The following is a 14,796-nucleotide window of genomic DNA, read 5'->3' on the forward strand; positions in this document are numbered from 1 at the left end:
AGGACACAGTCTTAATGAAGATGCAGTATCTCAGTACACCGAAGATTTTATCATATCATAATCGTTTCCCTGTGTTTATACTGACAGAACACCCTCTTGAGTGTGGCTATTAGGAGGGAAGAAGAAACTCAGAAGCCTCAATGTTTTTGTGCTTCTGTGCCCACTCATGCTGGGAAGCCACAGTGACTGGTTAAGGCAGTCTTGTATGATTTTTTTCCTCTCACTCTTTGATCCTGGCCTTTGTAGCATTCAAAATAATTGAACTCAGTTTCCCTATCTGGAGCCACTATTGCTGTGTTTTCAAGATAAAAGAATGGAAAATCCCAGCTGAAAGTGGAAGAATAAAACTATTGTAAGAATGGTAGGGAAGACGTGAAACTATATATCCTCTTCTCTTCCTGCCCCCCACATTGTGATTACCCAGACTTAAACTACCCCAGAAAGGCTGGGTAAAATCCTGCTAGTGGGTCTCTACAGAACTGCTGATTCCAGAGGTTCTTTTCTACTATAGTTGGCAGTTCCCAGTAGTTGAATTAAACAGTGAAAACAACAGGACATAATTCTAGTCTCTGAGCTTCCTCTCAGATTGACTCGTTAGGAAAGCTCTCAGGCAGTTTGGGAAAGAAGGAAAACTGGGATGGTTGGAATGCTAACACTCCACTGCCTATCTTCTCAAACTAGTTACAAAGCCATTCTATAAAGATTCTGGAAATCCACAGCTGAATCAGGTTTATACAAAATCGTGAGATTCTAATCTCCACAAGGGCAGGGATCTCGATTTGTTCCCTGCTGTTACTAAGTGCCTAGAATGGTACCTGGCACATAGGAGGCACTCAATAAATACTTGTTGAGTAAATGAATTAAGTGAAAAATCAGTTACAGGGATCAACTGGATGTGTCCTGTGTTCATTGTGTAGTTGCTAAGTTGTGTCCAACTCTTTGCAACCCCATGGACTGTATCCCACCAGGCACCTCTGTCCATGGGATTTCCCAGGCAAGAATACTGGAGTAGGTTGCCATTCTTCAGGGGATCTTCCTGACCCAGGCATCAGACTCTCGTCTCCTGCGATGGCAGGGGGATTCTTTTTACCTCTGAGCCACCTGGGAAAGCCCATTCTGTGCATAGGGTCTTTTAATTAAGATGAGAAGAATGATGTAGCAATTTAATGGTGCTATTATATTTCATTAAGGATGTCACACACTTTCCCAAAAATATATTTATTTTTAAAAACAAAAATCAGACAAGTTTTATCGAGTCATATTTTCCAGAGACAAACCAGAGTTTGAATTTCAGAGTGAAAGTTAAGCATCCATAATCTCATGCAGAAGTATTTCTCTGCAGGAGGTAAAATATTCTGCCTGACTTCAAGCACTCCATTCTCTAAATCTTGTTTGTGTTTCTACCATCATTGTACTCCATTCCAGGGCTCTGGCACACAAGATAATCCACCTCTAAAACTCAAAATTTCCAAATTGAGATGAACGATTGTTGGGCTTTGGTTGGGGTTTATAACCAATTCGATCATTAATCATTTGTTCCCGGCTCTTGGGATCACTGCTGAGTCCAATGGCACCTTCTCCATCACTGCCTCCTACAATGTCCACATCTTCCTTTTGTTTCTTACGTGTCTGAAAGTTTAAATGTTTTAGTGTTAAGGCAATATTCTGTTCATTAACAAACATTTATTTAGCACCTACAATGTATTAGGCATTAGGGAAAAGGATAGGGTTTGGGATTACACAACAATAAGCTGAAATCCTAGGTTTAGATGGTTAGGGGTCCGAGAGGATATAAGAGGATGCAGTGATAAAAGATGTAAGCCCTACCTTCCAGGATGTCACAGTCTAAAAGGGAAATAGACCATTAAAATAGAAGATGAATCAGGGCTATGACAGAGCAAAGTCCACACAATAGATGGAAATCAACATGACTGGTAAAACAATAACCACCAGAAATTAACAGATGACACCATGAGATTAAATGTAACACGAGAACAGAAAGTTTGTGCTATCTTATCATGAGGTCTGTCTGACTTGGGGAATTCATTTTTGTTTTCAGATAAAAGGTTTGGCTCCAGCCACAAGTTACTACAGAATTCACAGTCAATGTCTCAGTTTGATCACTTTCAAAGAGAGAAACTAACATCCTACAACTACCCTACCTGAGAGTTTCTTATTAGAAGAATAGCTCCCCTACACCAATCCCAATCCCTGGAATCACTGCTATTCTTCACCACTTACTGCTATTCTTCACCACTGCTAAACTAGGAGCCTTTAAATGCCAGCATCAAAGTATATAGTGCATCAGTGAGGTATTACTTTATATATATGTGTATATATATATATATATATATATATAAATACATAATGACCTTCCTGAGTTACCCTCTAGGTTATACTACCTACATAACATTAGAAAAGCTCTCCCTAAACACCTTTGTGAAGACAAGTTCTAAAAGGCACAGGATGATATCATTTTATAAGCTGTGAGAAATTCAGAATATCCAAGTAAAATGAAATCATTGAAAAGGCTTCCAACTGTGAACAACTGCTGACTATTTCAAAATCCAGAGTCAGCAAAATGTAATTAAACTAATTTTAGTAACAAGTAAAATACCAGGTTTTCTGTTCCATTTTAGCACAGAACAAAAACTATTCCTCCCTCCAAAGTTGCTCTAAAACAAGTGAAACCCACTAAATAACTGTCTGTAGTAAAAAGATTAAAAACAAGAACAAAAATATCAGGGCATAAATTTAGATCTAGGAATAAATTTGACCAAGGAGGTAAAAAGACCTGTACACTTAAAAATGAGACATTGTTGAAAGAAACTGAAGACACAAAGAAATGAAAAGGTATTCTATGCTCATGGATAGGACAGTTAAAATGTCTATACTCCCTAAAGCAATCTACAGATTCAATGCAATCCCCATCAAAATCCCAACAACATTTTTCACAGAAATAGAACAAAAATTCCTAAAATTTGTATGGGACCACAGAAGACCCCAAGGAGCCAAAGCAATCTTGAAAAAAAAGAACAAGGCTGGAGGTATCACATTCCCTGATTTCAAATTACACTACAAAGCCACAGTAATCAAAACAGCATGGTATTGGCAGAAAAAGAGACACAGATCAATGGAACAGAACTAAGAGCCCAGAAATAAACCTTCACATATGCAGATAACTGATGTACAACAAAGTAGCAAAGAACATCAGAGAAGGCAATGGCACCCCACTCCAGTACTCTTGCTTGGAAAATCCCATGGACGGAGGAACCTGGTGGGCTGCAGTCCATGGGGTCGCGAAGAGTCGGACACGACTGAGCAACTTCACTTTCACTTTTCACTCTCATGCATTGGAGAAGGAAATGGCAACCCACTCCAGTGTTCTTGCCTGGAGAATCCCAGGGACAGAAGACCCTGGTGAGCTGCCATCTCTGGGGTCGCACAGAGTTGGACACGACTGAAGTGACTTAGCAACAAAGAGCATACAATGGAGAAAGGACCGTCTCTTAAATAAATGCTGCTGAGAAAATTGAACAGCCAATGCAAAAGAATGAAGCTAAATCACTATTTTGCACCATGCTGCTGCTGCTGCTAAGTCGCTTCAGTCATGTCCAACTCTGTGCGACCCCATAGATGGCAGCCAACCAGGCTCCTCCGTCCATAGGATTCTCCAGGCAAGAGTACTGGAGTGGGGTGCCACTGCCTTCTACACAAAAATTAACTCAAAATGGATTAAAGACTTTATTATAAGACCTCCTCAAACAATAAAACTCCTAGAAGAAAACATAGGTGGTATGCCTTCCTCAGGCAAGGGAAACAAAAGAAAAATAAATGGGACTCTATGAAACTATAAGTCTTTGGCACAGCAAAAGAAACCATCAACAAAATGAGAAGACAGGATACTAAACGGGAGAAAAGAGCTGCAAATAATTTATCTGATAAGGGATTAATACCCCAGATATATAAAACTCTCATACAACTCAACAACAAAAAAACAGATGACCCAAGAATCTGAATAGACATTTTTCCAAAGACAGACAGATGACCAACAGGTATAAAAAAAAAAGATGTTCAACATCACTAATTACTGCTGCTGCTGCTGCTGCTAAGTCACTTCAGTCGTGTCCGACTCTGTGCAACCCCATAGACGGGAAGCCCACCAGGCTCCCCCGTCCCCAGGATTCTCCAGGCAAGAACACTGGAGTGGGTTGCCATTTCCTTCTCCAATGCATGAAAGGGAAGTTGCTCAGTCGTGTCCGATTCTTAGCGACCCCATGGACTGCAGCCTACCACGCTCCTCCATCCATGGGATTTTCCAGGCAAAAGTACTGGAGTGGGGTGCCATTACTAACTACTAGAGAAATGCAAATCAAAACGACAATACGATATCATCTCATGCTCATTAGAATGGCCATTATCAAAAAGAGAAGAAATAATAGGTGTTAGAGAGGACGTGGAGAAAAGGAAACCACACATTGTGAGAATGTAAACTGGTATAGCCAGTAAGGAAAACAGAATCTAGATTTCTCAAAAAGTTAAGAGTAGAACTCCCATATGATCCAGCAATTCCACTCCTGGGTATATATCAAAAGAAAATGAAAACACTATTTCAAAAAGATGAGTTCACCACCATGCTCATCACAGAGTCATTTACAATAGCCAACATATGGAAACAACCTCAGTGCCTCATGACAGATGAATGGATAACGCAGATGTGGTGTATCTGTATCTATCTAGATACACCATGAAATACTACTTAGTCATAAGAATTAACTCAATTAAAAAAAAAGTAACTCAATGGGGAGCTGACTCTGCAAGGTCAAATTTCAGTATGAGACTAACACTGAAGTTTACAACTGAAGTTTAAACCATAAGGGACTTTCAGGGAAAGAGTGCATAGTGTTCACTGACACTGAAATTAAAGATAACTCGTCAGGAGAAGATAAGGTGGAGAGATGACCAAGGACCAGATCAAAAGGGCCTTTTATGTCATCCTAAGGAATTTGTACTTTATTCCAAAAGCCAGTAAGGAATTTAAGTCTTACTGATTGACATCTAATACCGTGCGGTAAGGCTATGCTTAAAAAATACACATTGAACTCCTACTAGATGCTAGGAACTCAACAGTGGAGAAGACAGGCATGATTTTTACAATCAGCGTTCCTAATGTAAGTGATTTTACAATAAATAAATCATTGTAAATTATAATAAGTGCTATGAAATAAAAGAATAAAGTGTTCTGGGAGATCCTAATGAGATGGAGAGAGCACGGGTAGGAATGAAACACCGAAGCTGGACAGGGTCAGAAGAGGCCTCTCAGACTGAGGAGGTCACATTCAAACTGAGACATGAAGAAAGAGGAAAGACTCCAGGCAGGGGAAAATAACACGTGCAAAGGCCACGAGTTATAAACAGTTTGGCATGTTCAAGGACATAAAGGAAAACCAATGTGCCTAGGGTGCAGAGGGCAAGGCAAGAGTGGCAGATGAGACCTGAGAGGAGCCAGAACATACAAACACTTGGAGGCATGACAAGGAACTGAGGCTTTATTCCAGGTTCAGGAAACCACTGAGGACGACTTTCAAGCATGAGAATAACATGAGCTGAAATTTTTTAAAGATCATTTTATATAGATACCTAATGGAGAAAGGATTGAAAATACAATAATGGAAGTAGAGAGACAACTTGGATGCTATTCGAATTGTGCAGTGAGATAATGGTTATTGGAATAGGGTTCTAACAGTGGAGATAAAAAAGGTATGGGTAGATACTAGAAATATTCTGGAGGTAGAACCAAAGGATTTATGGAAAAATTGAATATAAAAGGTGAGGGAAAGGGAGGACTTAAGATTGACTATCAGGATTATGGCGAGAGCAACTATATAGATACTGACATAGAGTATACTGAGGTGAAAATGGTTCGAGGAAGAAATCAAGAGTTTTTTGTTTTAACATATTACACTGAATAACATAGTACACTGAATAATGACCTCCAAAGCTGTTGCTGCTGCTGCTGCTGCTAAGTCACTTCAGTCGTGTCCCACTCTGTGCGACCCCATAGGCGGCAGGATCCTGTAATTGTTGCCTTGTATGTGAAAACGGTCTTTGTAGATGTGATTCAATTAAGGATGTTGTGATGGGGACATTTCCCTGGAATATGTGGGTGGGCCCTTAATGCCAATGCATGTATCTTGTAAGAAAGGGCACAGGGAGACGTGACAGGCAGAGAAGACAACGTGATTACAGACAGAGACACCGGACTGATGTGGCCACAAGTCAAGGAATGCCAGCAGCCACCAGAAGCTGCAACAGTCAAGGAACAGAACCATCGCCCACAGTCTCTGGAGGGAGCACAGTCCTGGTGACATCTTGATTTTGGATCAGTGATACTGGTTTCAGATTGCTTGCCTGCAGAACTGTGAAAGCCTAAATTTCTGTTGTTTGAAACCACCAAGTTTGTGGAAATTCATTACAGCAGACACAGGAAGCTAATACATTATGTTTAAGATGCCTGTAAAGCATCCAAATAGAGATTTCAAACAAGCTGTTGGTGTGAGAATCTGGAGTTCAAAAGTTAAGGGTTACTGTTTTAAATATTCCTAAGGGTTTGAAAGTTGTACTCTTACCTCCAGGTCCTTTCGAATGCTCTCGAACTCCTCAATATCATCAAGTTTCAGCTCCAGGCGGGTTGGTTTTCGTCGCAGCATAATGAAATCAACACTAAAGGGCAGATCCAGTAAACTCTTAGCTGTTAAAAATGGTAGAGAGGAGAAAAAATTGGAAGGCATAAACCCCAGCTACAAACATAAGATCAGTCTGTAAGCATGCACACAAAAACAAATGGTGATACAAAAGACTCATCCGGAATCCCACACTGGCTTCTAAGTCCCGAGGGATATAATTACCACGTTTTTATTACATGACGCAGATCCACAACTCTGTAATTACAAAAATCTCCTTCTTCCAGAATTTAAAATAGCCGGCTGCCTATAAAAGGATTCTAGGCATCAATCACTTTAATCTCATGTCCATTCCCAGAGAAATATTCTAGCTAAGAGAATAAAGCTAAAATATCACAATTTTAATTCAGTATAGTTAGTAGGAAATAGATTTGACCAACACTATCTGGGAATTGTCAGAGACTTATGATCACTCCTGAATGCTAAAATCAGTTTGCGAAATCATATGAAAACTCCTTCTAACTCACCAGTTCACAGGGTTATCCTCAAGGTCTAAATAGGCCCTCAATGGATGGGTTATTCATTCAACCAACAGTTCCTGTGCTCCAGCTACTGAGTTAAAAGGCATAGTCACAGTCTGTGGGGAAAACAAACATAAATAGAAAACCGCAATATACTGTAGTAAGAACTTTGATGAGGGTAATGTAATGGCATCACACAGGCATCCAACCCAGTGGGGTGAACAGGGATGTGGAGGAGATGATGTCTAAGTTGATTTCTGAAGGACAGGCAGAAACGGGGGATTAAAGGCATCCCAGGCAGAGAGAATAAGTATACACAGAGGCTCAAGAGAACACTCTGGAATCTGAAAACCCAAGGTAATGTTTATGCTACAAAAAAAAAAAAAAAAAAGCTTTTTTTTTTTTCCTTTTAGAAGAAAATAAAACTCCTCAATTGAGTTTAAAACCTGTTGATGGCATCATCTTTATATCCTCATGGTATCCAGTAGAGATCATCTATAATAACCGTTAGTAAATGCTCTGTTGAATAAACTGAGAGATCCAAACCAAAAAGAAAGTGGAATAAACTTTTCTTGAGCACTGTGCCACACTCTTCTTTTTACATTCTCAGGTTTACTTTAACACAGAAATTCCATGATGCTGGCAAAATTATGCCTATTTCGCAATGGCACCCCACTCCAGTACTCTTGCCTGGAAAATCCCAAGGGCAGAGAAGCCTGGTAGGCTGCAGTCCACGGAGTCACTAAGAGTCGGACAGGACTGAGCGACGTCACTTTCACTTTTCACTTTCATGCACTGGAGAAGGAAATGACAACCCACTCCAGTGTTTTTGCCTGGAGAATCCCCGGGATGGGGAAGCCTGGTGGGCTGCCGTCTATGGGGTCACACAGAGTCGGACACGACTGAAGTGACTTAGCAGCAGCAGCAGCTCAGATAAAGTCTTAGCTGCTCAATTTGATTAATAAATGTCAGCCTCCTGGGAAATTCCCTGACAGTCCAATGGTTAGGACTCTGGGTGTCCACTGCAGTGGGCACCAGTTTGATCCCTGGTTGGGGAACTAAGACCCACATGCCTCAAGAAGGAACAAAAAAAAAAAGTCACCCTCCTATAAAAATTGTACATAGGCCACAGGGAGAGGATTACATGAAAATCATGTAAGTGAAAGCTCCTTTAAAATATGCATAGGCCCCTCTCGCCTTCTCAGATGGCCCACACTCTGTAGAGTGTGTTTCTCTCTAAATAAATTCACTTCTTACCAAGCAAAAAACACACAAACAAAAACCAAAAATATATGTACAGATATAAATTATTAATACATGTATCGAGGCTATAGACAGGACTTTGAAATACACAAAGGAAGAAACGTCTCCTCCTCCCACGAAGGTTGGGACAGACACAAGTAATATCCCTTATCAATATAAAACACTGGTATATCACATTTCAAATTGCTTTGTACTAAATCAGATATTATCTTGATTCCAATGTAGAAAAAAAGTACAGGAGGCCAAAGTTCCAAGGGTGGAGAATGCTTAAAAGAAAAAAAGAACTGAGACACATTTTAACCTTTCTGCAAACTGTAAAAAGCTCACCACTAGGGAGCAGTATAGAGTAATATATAAAGGTGCCTGCTCTGGAGATGAGCATGGCCTTGCTCACCAAAACATGACCCAGTTTGCCCCACGGCCAGTTCCTCGCATCAGGAAGCTTGCACAAACCTTTTATCCTCTTCCATAAGAGAGCAGAAAGAATGAAAACCACAATCACAGGGAACTAACCAAACTGACCGCATGGACCACAACCTTGCCTAACTCAATGACTCTACGAGCCACGTGGTGTAGGGCCACCCAAGACGGACGGGCCATGGTGGAGAGTTCTGACAACATGTGGTCCACTGCAGAAGGGAATGGCAAGCCACTTCAGCACTACTGCCTTGAGAACCCCATGAACACTATGAAAAGGCAAAAAGATACGACACTGAAAGATAAACAGCCCAGGTTGGTAGGTGTCCAATTCTCCAGAAGGAATGAAGAGGCTGACCCAAAGCAGAAATAACACGCAGTTGTGGATGTGTCTGGTGGTGAAAGTAAAGTCTGATGCTGTAAAGAAGAATATTGCATAGGAACCTGGAATGTTAGGTCCATCAGTCAGTTCAGTTCAGTTGCTCAGTCATGTCTGACTCTGTGACCCCATGGACACCAGCACGCCAGCCTTCCATCCATCACCGACTCCCACAGCTTGCTCAAACTCATGTTCATTGAGTCAGCGATGCCATCCAACCATCTTATCCTCTGTCATCCCCTTCTCCTGCTGCATTCAATCTTTCCCAGCATCAGAGTCTTTTCTAAGGAGTCAGTTCTTCGCATCAGTGGTCAAAGTACTGGAGCATCAGCCCTTTCAATGAATATTCAAGACTGATTTCCTTGAGGATTGACTGGTTTGATCTTGAAGTCCAGGGTCCATGAATCAAAGAAAATTGGAAGTGGTCTAACAGGACATGGCAAGAGTGAGCACTGACATTTTAGGAATCAGTGAACTGAAATGGACTGCAATGGGCGAATTTAACTCAGATGACCACTATATCTATTACTATGGGGAAAAATCCCTTAGAAGAAGAAAATGGAGTAGCCCTCAGAGTCAACAAGAGTCCAAAATGCAGTACTTGGGTGCAATCGCAAAAATGACAGAATGATCTCTGTTCATTTCTAAGGCAAACCATTCAATATCACAGTAATCCAAATCCATGTCCCAACCAAAAATGCTGAAGAAGCTGAAGCTTAATGGTTCTATGAAGACCTACATGACCTTCTAGAATTAACACCAAAAAAAGATGTCCTTTTCATCACAGGGGACTGGGATGCAAAAGTAGGTAGTCAAGAGATAACTGGAGTAACAGGCAAGTTTGGTCTTGGAGCACAAAATGAAACAGGACAAAGCCTAACAGAGTTTTGCCAAGAGAACACCCTGGTCATAGCAAACACCCTCTTCCAACAACACAAGAGAAGACTCTACACATGGACATCACCAGATGGTCAATACCGAAATCAGATTAATTATATTCTTTGTAGCTGAAGATGGAGAAGCTCTATGCTGCTGCTGCTGCTAAGTCGCTTCAGTTGTGTCTGACTCTGTGCGACCCCATAGACGGCAGCCCACCAGGCTCCCCTGTCCCTGGGATTCTCCAGGCAAGAACACTGGAGTGGGTTGCCATTTCCTTCTCCAATTCATGAAAGTGAAAAGTGAAAGTGACTGCAGCCTACCAGGCTCCTCCATCCATGGGGTTTTCCAGGCAAGAGTACTGGAGTGGGGTGCCATTGGCTTCTCTGAAGAAGCTCTACAGAGTCAGTAAAAACAAGGCTGGGAGTTGACTACGGCTCAGATCATGAACTCCTTATTGCCAAATTCAGATTTAAACTGAAGAACAAAGAGAAAACCACTAGGCCATTCAGGTATCACCTAAATCAAATCCCTTATGATTATAGAGTGGAATGACAAATAGATTCAAGGGATTAGATCTAATAGACAGAGTGCCTAAAGAACAATGAATAGAGGTTTGTAACATTGTATAGGAGGCAGTGATCAAAAGAAAAATAATTGCAAAAAGGCAAAATGGTTATCTGAGGAGGCCTTACAAATAGCTAAGAAAAAAAGCAGCTGTGGAAACTGGAAATGAAAGGCAAAAGAGAAAAGGAAAGATACACCCATTTGAATGCAGAGTTCCAGAGAACAGCAAGGAGAGATAAGAAAGCCTTTTTAAGTCAACAAGGGAAAGAAATAGAGGAAAACAATAGAATGGGAAAGAAAGACTAGAGATCTCTTTAAGAAAATTAGAGATACCAAGGGAACATTTCATGCAAAAATAGGCACAATAAAGGACAGAAACAGTATGGACCTAACAGAAGCAGAAGATATTAAGAAGAGGTGGCAAGAATACATAGAAAAACTATACAAAAAAGATCTCAGTGACCCAGATAACCACAGTGGTGTGCTCACTCACCTAGAGCCAGACATCCCGGAATGTGAAGTCAAGTGGGCCTTAGGAAGTACCACTACGAACAAAGCTAGTGGAAGTGATGGAATACTAGCTGAGCTATTTCAAATCCTAAAAGATGATGCTGTAAAGTGCTGCACTCAATATGCGAGCAAATTTGGAAACTCAGCAGTGGCCACAGGACTGGAAAAGGTCAGTTTTCATTCCAATACCAAAGAAGAGCAATGCCAAAGAATGTTCAAACTACCACACAATTGTATTCATTTCACATGCTAGCCAGAGTAATGCTCAAAATCCTTTAAGCTAGGATTCAACAGTATGTAAACTGAGAACTTTCAGATGCACAAGCTGAATTTATATACAAGCAGAGGAACCAGGGATCAAATTGCCAACATGCCTTGGATCATAGAAAAAGTTAGAGAATTCCAGAAAAATATCTATTTCTGCTTCATTGACTACACTAAAGCCTTTGACAACAAACTGTGGAAAATTCTGAAAGAGATGGGAATACCACACCACCTTACCTCCTCCTGAAAAACCCGTATGCGGGTCAAGAAGCAACAGTTAGAATTGGACATGGAACAAGAGACTGGTTCAAAACTGGGAAAGGAGTACGTCAAGGCTGTATATTGTCACCCTGATTATTTAACTTCTATGCAGAGTACATCATGCGAAATGCCGGGCTGGATGAAGCACAATCTGGAATCAATGCAGGGAGAAATATCAATAACCTAAGATATGCAGATGACACAGCAGAAAGTGAAGAGGAATTAAAGAGTCTTAATGAAGGTGACAGAGGAGAGTGAAAAGTTTGGCTTAAAAAGCAACATTCAAAAAATTAAGATCATGGTATCTGGTCCCATCACTTCATGGCAAATAGATGGGCAAACAACGGAAACAATGACAGACTATTTGGGGCTCCAAAATCACTGTGGATGGTGACTGCAGCCAGAAATTAAAAGACACTTGCTCCTTAGAAGAAAAGCAATGACAAACTTAGATAGCATATTAAAAACCACACACATTACTTTGCCTACAAAAGTTCATATAGTCAAAGTTACAGTTTTTCCAGTAGTCATATACAATGTGGGAGCTGGACAATAAAAAAGGCTGATCACTGAAGAATTGATGCCTTCAAACTGGTGCTGGAGAAGACTCTTGAGAGCCCCTTGGACAGCAAGGAGATCAAACCAGTCAATCCTAGAGGAAATCAACCCTGAATATTCATTGTAAGGACTGATGCTGAAGCTGAAGTTTCAATACTTTGGCCACCTGATGCAAAGAGCCGACTCATTAGAAAAGACCCTGATGCTGGGAAAGATTGAAGGCAGGAAAGGGGGATGACAGAGGATGACATGATTGGACAGCATCATCAATTCAATGCACAGGAGTTTGACCAAACTCCAGGAGATGGTGAAGGACAGGGAAGCCTGGCATGCTGCTGTCCATAGGCTCGCAAAGAGTCCGACATGACTGAGCAACTGAACAACAATTGGAGGCAGAGATTCTAATTCCATCCCCACTGATCTTGGACAACTGGCTTCACCTTTCACTAGATCTTGGTTTCCTGGTCTGTATCTATTGTTGTATGGATTGAATGTCACATTGCAGCGTAAATCCCTGTAATGAAACCTGGCGTTTATCAAACGCTCAATCAGTTCAGTTCAGTTGCTCAGTTGTGTCCGACTCTTTGTGACCCCATGGACTGCAACATGCCAGGCTTCCCTGTCCATCACTAACTCCTGGAGCTTACTCAAACTCATGTCCATTGAGTCAGTGATGCCATCCAACCATCTCATCCTCTGTTGTCTCCTTTTCCTCCTGCCTTCAATCTTTCCCTGCATCAAGGTCTTTTCAAGTGAGTCAGTTCTTTGCATCAGGTGGCTAAAGTATTGGAGTTTCAGCTGCAGCATCAGTCCTTCAATGAATATTCAGGACTGATTTCCTTTAGGATGGACTGGCTGGATCTCCTTGCTGTCCAAGGGACTCTCAAGAGTCTTCTCCAACACTGCAGTTCAAAAGCATCAATTCTTCAGCGCTCAGCTTCCTTTATAGTCCAACTGTCACATCCATACATGACTACTGGAAAAACCAAAGCTTTGACTAGATGGACCTTTGTTGGCACAGTAATGTCTCTGCTTTTTGATATGCTGTCTAGGTTTGTCATTGCTTTTCTTCTAAGGAGCAAGCGTCTTTTAATTTCATGGCTGTAGTCATCATCTGCAGTGATTTTGGAGCCCCTCAAAATAAAGTCTGTTACTGTTTCCACTGTTTCCCCATCTATTTGCCATGAAGTGATGGGGCCAGATGCTGTGATCTTAGTTTTCTGAATGTGGAGTTTTAAGCCAACTTTTTCACTCTCCTCTTTCACTTTCATCAAGAGGCTCTTTAAGTCTTCTTCACTTTCTGCCATAAGGGTGGTGTCATCTGCATATCTGAGGTTATCGATATTTCTCCCGGCAATCTTGATTCCAACTTGTGCTTCATCCAGTCTGGCATTTTGCATGATGTACTCTGCATCTAATAAGTTAAATAAGCAGAGTGACAATATATAGCCTTTACTACTCCTTTCCTGATTTGGAACCAGTCTGTTGTTCCATGTCCAGTTCTAACTGTTGCTTCTTGACTTGCATACAGATTTCTCAGGAGGCAGGTCAGGTGGTCTAGTATTCCCATCTCTTTCAGAATTTTCCACAGTAAACATCCATTATTATCGTAAAGAGGCCGAGGGGAGGGGAGGGGGCTCTTTCCAGCTCTGGAAACACCAATATTTTGAGCATCTCCACCCCCTACAAGGAGAAGGAAATGGCAACCCACTCCGGTACCCTTGCCTGGAAAATCCCATGGACAGAGAACCCTGGGAGGCTACAGTCCATGGGGTTGCAAAGAGTTGGACACGACTGAGCGACTTCACTTTCACTTTCACGCCCTGCAAGGGGGCAAGAATCTTGTCTTGTCCGCCTCTGACGCCCCAGCACCTAGGGCAGCAGAGTCGTGCAAGTTGCTTGCTTGCAGTTTACCTGACGCCTCACATTCATCATCTCTCTCGGAATAAGACAGAAAGACCTGCTGAAGACAGCAAAAGCGGGGCGTGGCTCCTCCGCCTGGTCTTTATTTCACTTCGGCGCTAGAGGGCTCTTTGAACTTTTTGTTTCACCACTGCCCAAATCCACCGAAAACCCACCCAGCTCAGAAGAAACTGCCAAGAGAACTTCCTGACAGCGGAGGAGAACAGCACTCCCGCCGCAGCTCCCGGGCTGCACTCAAGGGTCCAGGGCGAGAGTTTCCATGGCAACATGGGCCTTGGCTCCAGGAGGACTTAGAGCCCCTGGCCGGGCCGGGAGCCGACAGCAGGCCCCGGAATCTCTCGATTCGCTCCCTGAGTTCAGTTCGCAGCCGCGTGATTCCCCGCACTTACCTCTTTTCAGGCCTGTTCAGTCCCTTTCCGGAACCTCGGCGCCCACCCGGAATCATCCGCTAAGCCAACTGGACTACACTTCCCACACTGCCTCTGAGTTTCTCTCTTCGCAGAACCCTGGCCTCCGCGTGCTTCTCTCGGAGGCTCTACAGATCACATCTCTCAGCTCGCCCAGACTCCCTCCT

General features: G+C 42.1%; 1 protein-coding gene across 1 annotated transcript; it reads right to left on the reverse strand.

Annotated features, from left to right (window-relative positions):
• Window positions 1–1,208: 1,208 nt before the first annotated feature.
• Window positions 1,209–14,782, reverse strand: CDC26 (cell division cycle 26). Its single transcript, XM_052645255.1, has 4 exons — window positions 14,612–14,782; window positions 7,211–7,320; window positions 6,630–6,751; window positions 1,209–1,629 (listed from the first exon to the last, which is right to left on the reverse strand). The coding sequence occupies exons 3-4, from the start codon at window positions 6,708–6,710 to the stop codon at window positions 1,453–1,455; spliced, it is 258 nt and encodes an 85-aa protein (XP_052501215.1). The 5' UTR covers window positions 6,711–6,751; window positions 7,211–7,320; window positions 14,612–14,782; the 3' UTR covers window positions 1,209–1,452.
• Between the last annotated feature and the right edge of the window lie 14 nt (window positions 14,783–14,796).

This window comes from Budorcas taxicolor, chromosome 8 (genome assembly GCF_023091745.1).
Source record: "Budorcas taxicolor isolate Tak-1 chromosome 8, Takin1.1, whole genome shotgun sequence".
NCBI classification, from domain to species: domain Eukaryota; kingdom Metazoa; phylum Chordata; class Mammalia; order Artiodactyla; family Bovidae; genus Budorcas; species Budorcas taxicolor.

Excerpts from the sequence above, each read along its gene's own strand:
- CDC26 (XM_052645255.1), bottom strand. The coding sequence starts at position 6,710 with ATGCTGCGACGAAAACCAACCCGCCTGGAGCTGAAACTTGATGATATT. Across the intron at positions 1,630-6,629 it reads GCATTCGAAAGGACCTGGAG|ACACGTAAGAAACAAAAGGA; the intron begins GTAAGAGTACAA and ends TTAAACTTTCAG.